This window comes from Acanthopagrus latus, chromosome 22 (assembly GCF_904848185.1).
Source record: "Acanthopagrus latus isolate v.2019 chromosome 22, fAcaLat1.1, whole genome shotgun sequence".
Lineage (NCBI taxonomy): Eukaryota > Metazoa > Chordata > Actinopteri > Spariformes > Sparidae > Acanthopagrus > Acanthopagrus latus.
Genome location: NC_051060.1, coordinates 21192561 through 21207047, shown reverse-complemented (window position 1 = coordinate 21207047; position 14487 = coordinate 21192561). Strand labels below are relative to the sequence as shown.

The 14487-nt window shown below is 41.9% G+C and overlaps 2 protein-coding genes and 1 long non-coding RNA gene across 12 annotated transcripts in view; 1 reads left to right on the top strand and 2 right to left on the bottom strand.

The window, feature by feature from the left end:
- Positions 1-565, bottom strand: part of pak5 (p21 protein (Cdc42/Rac)-activated kinase 5) — a 74015-nt gene extending 73450 nt beyond the window's left edge. The window contains exon 1 of the mRNA XM_037086132.1: positions 360-565. The gene's annotated coding sequence lies outside the window, so the exon portion shown is untranslated. The remainder of the gene's footprint in view (positions 1-359) is intronic.
- On the top strand, positions 50-14484 carry LOC119012386 (galectin-3). Of its 10 annotated transcripts, XM_037086143.1 has the most exons (12): positions 50-147; positions 2263-2442; positions 3767-3821; positions 3921-4079; positions 7573-7732; positions 9314-9458; positions 11010-11056; positions 11264-11863; positions 12208-12296; positions 12450-12621; positions 13490-13584; positions 13925-14066. In XM_037086143.1, exons 7-12 carry the CDS (start codon positions 11015-11017, stop codon positions 13926-13928), a joined length of 1002 nt encoding a protein of 333 aa, XP_036942038.1. In that variant the 5' UTR covers positions 50-147; positions 2263-2442; positions 3767-3821; positions 3921-4079; positions 7573-7732; positions 9314-9458; positions 11010-11014; the 3' UTR covers positions 13929-14066. The 10 variants fall into 10 exon arrangements, with proteins under 10 accessions (XP_036942038.1, XP_036942037.1, XP_036942028.1 ...); XM_037086142.1 differs by lacking the exon at positions 13490-13584 and having other exon boundaries at positions 11010-11020; positions 13925-14484; XM_037086133.1 differs by lacking the exon at positions 13490-13584 and having other exon boundaries at positions 13925-14484.
- LOC119012387 lies at positions 9301-13441 on the bottom strand. Its single transcript, XR_005072464.1, has 3 exons — positions 13153-13441; positions 12403-12596; positions 9301-9434 (listed from the first exon to the last, which is right to left on the bottom strand). It is a non-coding gene; the product is annotated as an uncharacterized LOC119012387 (long non-coding RNA).
- Positions 14485-14487: the final 3 nt, after the last annotated feature.

Here is a 14487-nt window from a genome sequence, read left to right as displayed (position 1 = left end):
ACACACACACACACACAGGCCTTCAACACACACTCATAGGTGCGATGCCCACCCCGGTTCAACACCAAGGACAGCGGTCGACGCGCGGGGAGCCTGACAGCCATGACAACACAGGACCACTGATTTATCCCTGCATGGATATTCATCGTGAGCCGGCGACATAAAACACACACACACACACACCGAGACACGAAGTAAAAAAAATAAAAAATAAAAAAAACCCTCAGACGAGCATTTTAGCTTCACTGAGCGGCGTCTCTGCCCCCCGCAAGAAGCAGCAGCGGCAGCGGCGGACACACATTCACCGCCGAACCGCATCGTCTAACGCGTTTAGTCGATGAGAAAAGCCCCGCACGTACCTGCTTGTCCCGGGGTCGAAGAGCTCACATGTCCCGCGGCTTTGTTTTGGTCTGTAGTTGTGGGTATTATTATTATTATTGTGGTGGGCACCGTTATGTGTCTGCCAGCGCCATGTTATTATCGGTGAGAGGAGGACTGTGCGGTCCGTCCTGTGTGCGCTACATCCGGGCTGTTGAAGGAGGAGAGCGAATGAGCGCAGTTCGTGGTGGCGGAGAGGGCGGAGAGCTCCGCGGATATGTTGAAGCACCTGTGTCCCTCCACCTCAGTCACATCCACACACACACACACACACACACACACGATGATAATACATCTTATATCCTGTCAGGGATGTTTTCTTTCACTGGATATCACGGAGCTGCCATAGAAATATAAATACACTGTGATTACCACACACTATCAGGTGTAAGCTAGTTAGCATGCAAAGCAGAGAAAGCTAAACACCTAGCTTAACTGACATTAAAGTAACGGTTAGTTAGCCAAACGGTTGAAGTAGATAGCTAAGTGTATGAGGTTGATGGTTGAAATACTTATCTTTAATAACTAGTAAATGGTTGAGTTACCTTGTTAATAGGCATTGATATATGGTTGAAATAGACAGCTAAATAGTGTGATATAAACCTATAGTTGGAATAGTTAGCACACCTAATAGATTAATGGTTGAAATAGTTAGCCAGAAGTCGCAAATTTAGCCTATACATGGTTGAAACAGTTAGTACTACTGGATGAATGGTTAAAGTAGCTTGAAGTAATGGATAAATGATTGAAATAAATGGCTAAAAATAGACTGATGTGGGCCATTAATGAACTAAATTACTAAAAAGATGAGTAATTAGCCAAAAGTAATGGACAAATGGTTGAAATATTTAGCTAAAGGTAATGTAGCTTATAGTGGTTGAAATAGTTAATACAAAATAGATAAATGGTTAAAATAGCTCAAAGTAATGGGTAAATTATTGAAATGAATGGTTAGAAATAGGTTTATATGGGCTAGAAGTGAACTAAATTATTGGAAAAGTATGCTAATTAGCCAAAAGTAATGGCTAAGTGGTTGAAATAGTTAGCTCAAAGAGAACAGTTGAAAGAGATTGCTAAAAAGAAAATGTCAGTCATTAACTAAAAGTAATGTATAAATGGTTAGAATACAGAGCTAAAAAGTAAGATATAAACCTATAGTTGAAATAGTTAGTATGCTTAATAAAGGGTTGAAATGGTTAGCTAAAAGTAATTATCATTTTAAAATAAGGCCAATCAGCCAAAAGTAATGGATAAACGGTTAAAAGAGATAGTCAGAAAGTATGACGATGCCTAACTTGGCCTCTGGTTGAGCTAGAAGTAGCCCAGGCACCTGTGCAGCAGAGTAATTAGCTAAAAGTTGTAATGGATAAATAATCTAAAAGTAGCCTTGGCTATTGTAAAAATGACTAAAACAGCTCAAACTGCAAGAAGCTGAGGCAGATGAAGAACCTGGTCCCCAGACATCATTCAGGGAACTCCAGGGACCTGATAGGAAGTGGGGTGCCTATGACCACTTTAAACTGGAATACTGTATCCAACCTCAGATTTGCTTTGTGGTTATTTTAAGATGAGGTAATACATCCTAATTGCATTTGAAAGATTTCCGTGTCTTTCATTGCTGAGGTCTGATACTGATCTGTTACTTCAAAACAAAAACAAAGATGGAGCCTCGCGCCCTTTTAAGTCCATCACAGTATCAAGCTGTCATTGTTCTGCTTCTGAGGAGTATGTTAGGCGAGAGTGTATTTGTGAGGGGTTTTTCTGAAGTGAGGCCTGATGCTGGCTGCAGCCCCGGAGCTGTGGGGAGACACACAGTGTGACAGCCTCCGCCAGCTCCGACAGTGTCGCAGCCCCTCATTGATCTCCCATCTCTGTTTCTGACAGGGCGTCTGAAGCGCAGGCTTCTTTCCCCCCCGGACTACAGTAAAGCGAATATGCAAAGGGCACGAGTCAATTCCTCCCGCTGTGACGGGGGAAGTCCTCACGTCTGACTGTCTGGTGAACTGAGGGAGAGAGTGAGAGAGAGGAGGAGACAGAGAGCCGAGCATCCATCACCATACCAAGGTCTAGTTCTTCTTTGTGTTGTTTTTAAACACAGGGCTCAATGATGGACGTCCTTCCTTTTCAACACCCTCCCCTCTCTAATCAGCTGATCGTACAGGTGGAGACGCCACACCTGCAGAGATCTGACTCCACATATGAGCAACATGTGTGTCACTGCAATATATTGAAGCACACAGATACACTCCTCTTCTCACTACTCTGTCTTTCCTCGCTCCAGTGATTTCTTCTCCACTTGTGATGACACTGTCCCCGCCCGCTCCGTCTCCCACGCAGCCACCCCATAAATCCCCCCTCTGGGAAATAAGTGCCGGGGACGGTGAAGCAGTGGGAACACCCCTCCGAGCTCAGGCCTATTACAGGCTGTGCTTATTATGGGCTTTATGGATGGCCACATCTATCCTTTCTCATGAAGGTGGGGAAGCCTGGTGGTGTATTTTAGGTATGCTGTGTACACTGTGGCTGTGAATATCCTTACCTCTCTGAGGATAAGTCCCTTTATTTATTATTTTTTTGCAGGAGAGCTAAGAAGTGATACCTCTCCCCAAATATAGGCCTATCTTTGAGTCACCCTCTGGAAAGGTGTCATTATGGCTGATAGCCTGACAAGGAAGCAAGGCAAGTAGACATATTACTTTTACTTACTTACTATTAAGTAGACATATTTGAAGTGTTTTGAGATCCACTTGCAAATGTGACCACATGAAGAACATTTTTCAAACCTACCTGACTTTTTGTATACTCTGTGGAATATCCCTTTAATGGGGTCGCAGTGCTTCATCAACGTTTTGTTATGATATCTGTGAGGATAACACAGATTACAGACTCATCCTTCATGGAGCAGGACTTCCTACCTGAACCTCCCTGTCAGAATTTCACACCACCATCTAGTGGTGCATTGTGGGAGTGCACAGGTTACCAGAGTGCATCTCTCTGGGAGGGTTGGTAGTACTACCTGCTGGCGCCGCTGCATAAATCAGAACGTCTCTGAGCGGAGACGCCCTCACTCGTGATATTAAGCTGATCTCACGGCGGTCCAGATACGATGATCGTTTTAAAAACAGACACAAACACGCTCGAGTCCCTGGAAATAAATGTCCCACTGTCCCCATGGCAACTGTAGCAGTTTTCTTTGAAGCCGTCTCCCCTCACTCGTACACACTATCTTTGATTCAGTCTGCTCACTTGCTCTTTAGTCTCGGTTGTAATTGGAAAAAAAAAAAGCCTCACAGAGCGCCGTACCTTGAACCACAGCAGAGACGTTTTACCTGGAGTAGAAATGTCTCTTTTTGTACTCCAGTCAGACTTGTTATTGCACCTTTAACAGGAAAGAAGTGCTGAGGAGGAGGAGGAGGAGGAGGAGAAGTAGGGGTGAAAGAGAGGTAAGTAGATTGAAGTTTACGAGTGTTGGAATGCGGCCCGGAGCTTATCAGAGGGCTAATGCCACCGCTGTCACTTTGGAAAACCCTGCTTCCTGCCAGGACGCTCTCTTCTGCCTAACAGCAGCACGCCTCACGGTCGCCTCCTTTCCCCTCGACTCCCTCATTGGTTGAAGCTCACAAAAGGAGATCTGGAAAGTGACATCATCACCATCATCATCGCCATCATCATCATCACCCCTCTCCCGTCATGACCACATGGTGAACATCCACTCCAGTGAAGCACTGTAATTCACTCTCTAATTTAGATTGGAGCTATATTTGTCACACGTTCACGATGTTTCTATTGCAACTCATTTTATTATTTAAGGTCACATTATTCAGTGAGAACAGATTGGGTCGAGTGTGTACAACAGTTTCCAGCTCTCTTGACAGGCCGGCGGGCCAAACCTGGAGACTAACCACGGACCAAATGTTCTGGATTGTTTTCTTGGCAAGAGATCTCCTCAGACAATATGCAGCCCGAGCAAAACAATTCCCAACCATCCTCGCAGCAACCTCTTCATTTTATGGTTGTCTGAAGCCCGCTGACTGTGCTGGAGAACATCACGGGGCAGCACACAGCCTTGACTTTTACTTCCAGCCCGATCCATAAACAAGTGATTTTGTCGATACAGTGAGTCGATGAAGAGATTCAGAGGCCAATGGCAAGTGTGCCGGTCTCATGAGAGGCGAGGCTTTTGATTTAGCAGCTGCAAAACAACATAGATAACTTTTAGTTCATGCCTAATAAGATACATATTTAATGCTTGGTAAAAGTTTAAAGGTGCAGTTTGGTGAGTTTTGGGGGCATGTTTAGGCCTCCAAATGTTTTATTAGGAAATTAGTTAATAAAATGGAAAATGTTGGCAGAGTAAAGTAGAAATAATAATATGCGTAGTTACAGTCCATATCTGACTACTGGTATTAAATCATGGAGGGTTAAGACTCTAAAACTTAATGTCACCCAGGTGGAGACATCTGCTTGTTCTGTGCTTTTATTTTGAAAAAAATGATATATAATTCCAGTATCTCTCCCTCTTATGTTCCTCTGACAGCGGTCTCTTCCTTCCCCCCAAACTTTAAGTTGAGACAATATTTTTTGCACATCACAATTCATTATTTAATGTTATGTTTAAATATGCAAATGAGAACGTTTCTATTTTTAAATTCACATGTTTACAGAGGATAAATCTGACCTTGGGATAAATCCAGGTTCGAAATCTTCATTTCATTCACTAACATATTACACTCAAAGGTTTTGTGCAGAGGGATTTCTCTTTTTATCACTCAAAAATTGGCGTTACTTTATTTTTTTTTGGCCTTTATATGGCTTTACTGACAAGACGGATTGACTGAGATGTGACTGAAAGCAGGCCGGGACTCGAACCCAGGTCCACTGCCACCAGGACAAAGTCTCTTTATTGATTTAGACCCTGGTCCCATGTGTTGCCTCTCTCCATCTCTCATCACATTAATGAAGCTAACAGCAGCCCGCTGAGAGGTTTATAACGTTTTTCTCATGCTGACAGTCAAGACAACTGCAGAGGTCATACATGCGACCCCCTTCACATTATACAGTCATTCCATCCATTGTTAATAGAAAAAATATTGATTAGCGCAGCTTTAAGTTTTACCATGAAGCAGCACCCTTATTTGATTTACTGGTACATACTGACAACTATATAATCACTGCTGTTACAATTTTCCACACATTTCACTGTTTGCTGTAATCCACGACGGTCCCCGGTGTGCGCGGGCGAACGACAAACAATCATCTGTTTATCATTTAATTCCAAAAACAATTAAAAATCAATTCAAAACAACAATAAAGGGACGGGACAATTTGCCTTGTAACGGCTTATAGGAGATGATGAGACATTAGGATCTAATCAGCCCAGATGCTCCATTCAACAGATTTGAGTGGTGTCACACAAAAATGCACAAACACACACACACACACAAAATCGTCCAACATGGCCGCACCCTTCGCTCTTGCCTAATGTGTGAGTCACAGCTGGCCTCCTGAGGACAGACTACAGGGTGCTCTCATACACTCATGAAGAATTAATGAGGATAAGTGTGTGTGTGTGTGTGTGTGTGTGTGTGTGTGTGTGTGCACATGTGCCCGTGTGTTGTACGTGAACATGTGACACATTATTATACAGTATTAGACATTTAGTGATCCGTGTATAGAAATAATGGCGGATACTCCAGTGAGGTTTATATAACTGATGATGAGTCAGATCCTCAACAGACAGCGTCACGGACAGAAGACAACAGATGAGAGTCACAACATTTGAGATAAGATAAGAAAAGACAAGATCACACAAGACACTATACAATGTGCGATAACACGAGACAAGACAGGATACAATACGTTACATTATGTTATGTTACGTTGCGATACGATACGTTATGTTGCGATACGATACAACGTGATACAGTAAGACAAGAAAAGACAAGTTGAGACAAGACACGATACTATACTATATGATACAATACGTTACGTTACGTTATAATGCGATATGATACAAAATGATAAGGTAAGTCAAGAAAAGAAAAGTTAAGACAAGATAAGACACGATACAATGGGGGGTAAGATAAAATAAGACAATACGTTACATTATGTGGCGTTATGATACGATACGTTACGTTACATTGCGTTTCGATACAACACGATACAGTAAGACAAGAAAAGACAAACTAAGACAAGACACGATTCTATACTATATGATACATGACGTTACGTTATGATGCGATACAATACAAAACGATAAGGTAAGAAGAAAAGACAAGATCAGACAAGACATGATACGACGCGGCGCGATAAGACAAGACAAGACAAGGCAAGACACGACACAATACGTTACATTACGATACGTTACGTTACATTACAACACACCCAAAGATACTTGTGATAAACTTCTAATTAATTAATGTTGCGTATGTTAAACAAACACAGCACTCACAACAAGTGTTGTACATGAACTAACAACACAGTCTATATTTTCAGAATAGTTGCCCCATGTGACATGTTGTAGATAGATATAACGACATTCTTATTCATTGATTTTATTCATAGCTCCAGTCCGAACAGATACATAAAGTAAAGCAGTAAAGTAAGGATTATGTTTCACACAGGCCCAACGAGGAGACCTGTCACAGATATAACAAGCCTGTCCAAATTTGCAGGGAGGATGTTAAAGAACCAGTTTCAGATGGTTTGTCTGTTCTGGGCTTCTGTAGAAACATGATGGACTCTGTGGCAGAGGACCGACTCCCTTTGTTAGACATAAAACTTTGTTTTAGGTAACAAAAACACGACAATTGTTAGTTTCAGGTGATTATACACCAATGGAAACGTAATTCTGAATATTATTATCCATTTCTGCCACCTAGAAACTGGACAGAAAAAGGAAAAAGAGCAAATGTGGGACATTAATTCAAACCATGACCCTCCAGAAAATCAAATAGACGAAAAGAATGTATTGATCAAAGCTCCGACTTTTAATTGCCAACAAAACAACAACAATTTTGTGGTTGCACTTAAGACACACAACCATAAAACAATGGCAGCGAAAGTGACCGAGTCATTTTTGGGACATACAGTCACGACAAATGACTTTTAGAACAACATCTGCCTTTTCTCTCTGTCTTTATTTTAAAAATATTTTGTATTATTGTGTTGCTTTTCTCTCTATAACTTTCTTAGGTTCAGTTTTATTTAAAGAAAGGTCGACAACAACAACAACAACGGTCACTGGCTTGAGTTCCTTTGAGAAAAAGATTCCCTGCTAACTCTGCTGCATCACCCAGGGTCTCCAACAAACCGCTGTGAGAATGTGATCAGAAACAGACTTGGCTGAGGATGTGTAGGTGTTTTGGTGACTACAAATAAAAGATATGATTTTTTTTTTCTCTGTAAATGTTTATGATGTAATAACCTGCTAACCCTGAGAAATGTAGCGGAGAAAAAAAAAAAAACACTTAGTCAGAAGGAAAATTGACTTTTTCTATTGACTGCCTCGTGTGCGTCGCAGATTTAAATCTTCTGCTTGAATGTAAAATGGTTATCTGAACCCAAAGTAGCCACTACATTTAAGGAAAAGGTCAATCTGTGTCCATGATACTCTATAAGATGGTTTTGATGGCTGTTCGAGTTTAGAAATTAAAGACCCAGCTGGATAAATGTCAGGAGCTGAATTCTTGGAGGATTAAGTCGTAGCATTCTCTGAGCTTCTCGCAGTTTTCTGGCTTTTTTTTTTTTTTTTTTTTTTTTCCTTTCTCAGCTCAGATGATTCCTAATCTAATAACAGTGCGGAGGACAAGCAGTGTGACTGTGTGAATCCACATATGCGAGAGTCATTTGTGATGAAGCTGTCACCCCGGAGACTCGATTGTGACGGTTATACGTGTCGATTTATTCGGCTGCAGTCGAACCTTGTTTAATGTTATCGATAACACCACCGAGAGATAGCACGAGAAGAGGTCGGACATTAATCTCTGCCACTGTGAATTATTTTTAATAGATGCCTTGGGGGGCTAAATCTGAAGAACGCCTCCATTGACAAGCAAACACAGCGCAGAGTCTTAACCTGAGGCTGAACCAGGCAGTAATGTCTGACTCTTGAGCCGTCAGCGCCTGAGTCATTGGATCATACAGAGGAAAAAAAAAAAAAAGCACTGAGTCCTGACTTTCTTTGTCTGTCTGCTGTAATTGTGTTACTCTGCGAGGCCCGAGACAGATATGGCATGAGCGTTACACAGTCCCATGACAGTGAAGTGGACAACAACATGTCAGTGCTGTTGTCAGTGGATACCATTTAATTAAAGAAATGAGAAGTATGTAACATTTTACAAAGCCTGTCAGTGGTTTTATAACGTATAACTCTCACTGTCTCTTACAATTTCTGTCACTTTAGTTTATTTTTACCAGCTGACAGCAGTCTGGACAAACAGTCGAGGGAAGAGATACTATACAAATAAAGACTTTAGCTGAATATTTAGTAATGTAAAATTTAAAAAAATGTATTGATTGACCTCCGACTTTTATATAGATACATATACAGAATACAGATTCACTTTATTTCAATATATATATATATATATATAAATAATATTTTGTATCATTGTGATGTTGTTTTTTTCTCTATAAGGTTATTATGTTCAGCTTTATTTAAAGAGAGGTCAAAAACAACAACAACAACAACAACAACAACAACAACAATGGTCGCTGGCTTGAATTGAACTGGAGACATTGTGGTGGTCATGCAGTTTATCTGTCATACCTTCTGTCATATATGAGTGTGTTTCTTAATATTCAGCCTGTGTTTTATGTTTTTGAACACATCAACACCAACAAGGAGAAAAAGATTCCCTGCTGTATTTTCTTCTTATTTACATCTCCTTCCTGACCGTGTGAGCATGTGCTGTTCTCTTTCCCCTGACTGAAGGTGGAGTGATGAGGTGAGGAGTGGCCTCGTGCTCGGAGGGTTTCTGGGCTATAAAAGAGTGTTTCTGGATGTGCTTGTCTTTAACGACACTGCAGCCCTGCAGCCCTGCTCCTGTGTGCACCTGAGGGTTTAAACACCAGAGAAGGTAACTTTTACATCTTATTCGTAACTGTGGCACTTTACACAAGGTTTTAAATTTTTTTTGTCTTTCGTATCTTTGCCTCCAGAAGTGGTAGTTTCAAGAAAATAATGCAGTTATGTGCTTGTCGACTGCTGTAGAGTTTCAGGTGTCCGCATCATTACATTTTTATGGAGATGGTGAGAAAGTAATTAATCTTATGTTCATGTTTATAAAGGGTAGCTTACCAGTTTGATTGCTGATCATTTGGTTATGTTAACGAAGCAACTGAAAGGTCCTAATCTACGTTATTTAATATCTTATATCGTAACATGTGACTGAATCTTTTGCATTAATATACTTTTAAATTGTTAATAGTATTTTGTAAGTCAAATAAAGCAGAACAAATTCGTTATGTTATACCAACATTTTCTAACAAACAGCAATAACAAGTGGCCAAAAAGTACTACAAATGTTTAACTTTATACTTTACAACAACAACTTTAGAGAAAAGTTACTTTGCAGATTAGCTCACTAATTCAAAAATATAATCAACAATAAATTATAATTTAATATCATAGATTAATATAAACCTACTGATCCTTAAGTAAAGGAAGTATATAGTAGTTAGACCATCTTTACCAGCTTTAACACATTAATGGATCTATATTATAATTCAAAAGAACAATGCACATTATTCTTTAATATTTCTTTCTGCATTATAAGTACCTCAGCCTACACCTTTTGTTTGTCTGTTTGTCTGAAGCTAGAAATCATTAAGTTAATTTATTGTCTATCTAAACAGTGTATTTGCATTTCTATAAGATGGGAAATGACCAAAAAACAAAACAAAACAAACTAAACTAAATTATACTTTATATCCTTTTTTTTTCCTCCAACTTTTTAATTTCTCTTCTACACCATGTTACTGCTGCTTCTACTAACTGAAAAGATCTGCATGGGTACATATTTCACCTCCGCTATTAACAAGCATCGATCAGAGGTATGCAATAGTGACACCAGGTGGTTTAATACTCCCGTCACAGTTAATTGAATTTGCAGTCACAAGGACGACTATTGACTCCAGAGGATCGTTGTCACTGCACATTCCTCTCCAGGTGAAATGACCCAGAATCAATACGCCGTTGTGTTCCTCACAACGCGTCCTGTGGTCATCATCATTCAATTAGTACATTCCATATCATCCGATAAGCTGACGATGCATATCAACATGGAGACCGACGGCCGTCCAGTGCAAACGTTGGCTGATCTCTCTGACATCCTGACGAGCTGTGGAGTCCTCTGGTGGTCAGCCAGAGAACTATTTCTTCTCTCTGCAGCTCAGTATGAAGTCCATGTTCTGTATATTTTGTAAAGAGATAAACATGCTTCAATACCTGAGTTAAAAAAGACGCTTTTTCAGTTTAGGCTTGGTTGGCTGTGTGTCTTCCATGTCGTGTCGTTTGTGATTACAGACCGAGATCTTGTTTTCCTTTTTCCTCCGTCTCTAGTTTCTCCTCTGAGACTTGTGTTTGTTTGCGAGCTGTAAAATAAATAACAGTGATTTTGTTCTGGCAGGCAGCATGGATGTAAGTACCGCACCAAACTGTCAGAACACCACGCTGGTAAGAATCAAATTTCAACTATTTCTTTTCCCCACATATTCCATCTAAATGTGAACGCTTAACTCTTTGCTTACGTCAAACGGCCGTGTTTGCGACTGCAAGTTGGTGTCCTCCATCCTCTCCACCCTCTCTCTTCCCCATTTCTCGGTTCTGGCCCCTGACCCGTCTGTCTCTCCATCTCCTCCATCTTCTCCTCCTCCTCTTCAGTGTTCTGACGCTCTGTGTGGCAGCTGCCCGTCCTCTGGCTCTGCCCCACAGGCTAACAGTATTTGGCCCACCTTGCCTCCGTCTGGAGCTGGGTTCCCCGCGTGGCCCGGTCAGCCGACCCAGCCTGCACCTTGCTGGACCGGCCAGCCAAACTCACCCTGCTGGCCTCCTGGGTCACAACCAGCCCCGTCCTCGGTCCCCGCACCGATTTCCTACCCAGCCCCGGCTCAGATCTTAACACCAACTCCTGCGCCTGCCCCGGTTATAATCCCAGCTCCAGCTCCGGCCCAAGTTCCAGCTCCGGCTCCGGTGCAGCCCTGCAACCCTTACTGGCCAGGCCCCCAGTGCCAGCCTCCCCAGCAGCCAGCTCCAGTTCAAGCTCAAGTCCCTGCTCAGGTTCCGGTTCCAGCTCCGACTCCAGCTCCAACTATAACTCCGCACCCGGTCCCAGCACCTGGTCCTGCTGCGGGCAAACACCCAAATGTACCAGGGTGGGTTGCACACCCTGGTTGGCCTTACAACCCAGGACAGTCAGGATGGCCTGGACAGCACCCATCTTACGTGCCTCCACACTGGCCTCCACCCACATCCGGACCTCTTGTGAGTCAACAAACTTCTGATGATCTTTACTGTAATACAGGAAAGACTGACACAATCTACTTGTTGTGAGGTTTCTTACTCCACAAGGCAAAACAATGTTAAAACATTAGTAGATGGGGGACAAACATTGTTACTCAAAACAATAAATCGGCTCTATACGACTTTTCAAAGTTTGCACCCTTGACATGCAGTCAAGCTCCAGAAATGTTTTTCTGCACCACAAAACTTCATCCTGAGTAGATAATGACTGCATTTTTAGTTTTTGGGTGAACTTCTCCTTTAAAGAGATGCGTATGTAAAAACATGGGTGTCTGATTGTCTTTTTTTCATCTCTTGCTGTTTAGAGCGTGCCGTACAACTTGAACCTGGCCCGCGGGGTCTACGACAAGATGATGATGACCATCCTGGGCCACGTCAAACCTAATGCTAAAATGTGAGCTTGATTATTTATTCTGTTTTTAGATCAGTTTATGAGCATATGTGTCCATTTTTACACTGTCTCTTCTGCTTAAAACTCATACAAAACATACAAATCTTACCAGTTGTTTGAGGACAGACGAGTTGAGCCAGTTTTGATCCTCCGCAGGTTCACAGTGAACTTCCTGAGAGGAAACGACATCGCCTTCCACATCAACCCCCGCTTCAGCGAGGGCGGCAAACAGGTGGTGGTCCGTAACCACAAAGTGGGAGAGCGCTGGGGCTCAGAGGAGCGGGACCTGAAGGGACCCTTCCCCTTCGCTCAGGGCAGCCCGTTTGAGGTGAGCAAGAAAGAGGAACGAGACGGGGCGGTAGATTGTAAAAAGCAGTGATTAAAGATGCTGTATGTAGCATGGTAGCGTCAATAAGTCATAACAACATTCATGTGGTGACACACCTGGAGCAAAGTGTCTGCTGCCTGCTGCTAATCAACTTTACAGCACAAAGAAATGACACAGACAGAAAGCTACTAATTATTTTAAAGGAGTAATTTGTAAAATATATACTCTTAAACCATAAAAAAACAACATTATCAGCAGAATCTGAGGTAACAACAGTGTTAACGCAGATATATCTCTGATGTTAGCATGCTAGCCAGCTAGCCTCGTCTCGTAAAACCGCCGTGTGCCACAGGAGGCAATAGTCTGATAGTCTCTGACAAAATAAACTCACAAAATGTCAAGCTTTCCTTTCTAATCAGAAAAACACAACCACGCACCGTCTGAATTCAAGCTTCCCTCTTTTACTGAACTAACACTCGCTAAACTTCCTTATTAACTCATCGTTATACACTTTAAATTAAATAAACTCACCAGAACAATGTTGTTAGTCTCTCCAAAATTGGTTAAAATAAAACCTCAATTCACAGATTAAGATGTGAAAAAATGTCTGCGCCCTTAGCTCCATGGCTAACTGAGCTACCTGCTAATAGAAGCTAGTCCCCACAGCCAGAGAAAGCTACAACAAAGAGTAAAGTGAGCAGCAGTTAGCGGCTAATCTGCTATCTGTACCCCGGCTATTTCTTCCGTGTAACACCTTTAACCCCGCTCTCGTTTGTTTGTGGTAAGAACTTCGCCGTCACATGTTTCATAATGCTACACATGCTGCCTTTAACTGACTCCAGGTCACTTTCCCCATGGTTAACGTCAGGCTAACGTTTGGAAAAGATGGACAGGGTTGGAAAGACGTTTGTGCAGGCGGGTCCTAGATAAGGGAGCTGCTGTACTGCAGGAAGGCTCCTGGAGGTCAGTGGGGGTCTCGTGTTGCTCAATAACATCAATAACCATTACGCTTCACAGGCTTTGCCAAGAGGTTACTAACCCGGAGAGCTAATTCTGTCACACAGCCTGTGTCCGTGTTTACTGGCAGCAAAAACAACTAGATTCAGACGTTTCCTTCAGTGTTACTGTTATTTTCCAGCCAGTAAAGTTTAATTAAATGGGACTTGCACTGACATTAAATCATCTTTATTACACTTAGTAGGACATATTTTCTCTTTTTTTTGTGGCCCTGCAAAGTGACTCTACCTCAGTGAAACGGTGATTACATTTCTCTCTAAATATACACAACATGCTCTGTTCCCAGATGAAGATCCTGTGCACCCACGAGGCGTTCAGGGTCGCCGTGAACAACATCCCTCTGTTTGAGTTCCGGCACCGCGTCAGAGAGCTCAACCAGATCGACAGAATCAACATCCTGCACGATGTCGTCCTCACCTACGTCAACCTGGAGATTCTCCCATAGGAAGCACACTGTCACTCACACAGCACATGAATCAACACACAACACGTATGTGAGTGTGTTCATGCATATGAGAGACACACACACACACACACACACACACAACATATATATAGGCTACACCTGCAGGAACTAAAACCTTCCAATTTATTCATCATGATGCTTAAAGATCGAACAAATTAGCCTTATAATGTGATGTAATATTAATATTGACATGAGCTGAGCTCATTTTATAATATGCTACAACTACTTCCTCTACCACACAGCTAACACTTCAATATACACACAGCTTTGTACCTCTGTATTATTGTGTACAATATTTCATATATTATTAATTTGATACTAATAGATTTATATGTGTTTCTACATCATTAGAAATCTGTTAACTGAATAAAAATATTGCTCAG

Bases quoted from the DNA above. Each gene is read 5' to 3' on its own strand.
- LOC119012386 (XM_037086139.1), top strand. From the start codon at position 11,015: ATGGATGTAAGTACCGCACCAAACTGTCAGAACACCACGCTG. The intron at 11,864-12,207 runs GTGAGTCAACAA...CTTGCTGTTTAG, and splicing joins CACCCACATCCGGACCTCTT to AGCGTGCCGTACAACTTGAA. The intron at 12,297-12,449 runs GTGAGCTTGATT...GATCCTCCGCAG, and splicing joins GTCAAACCTAATGCTAAAAT to GTTCACAGTGAACTTCCTGA.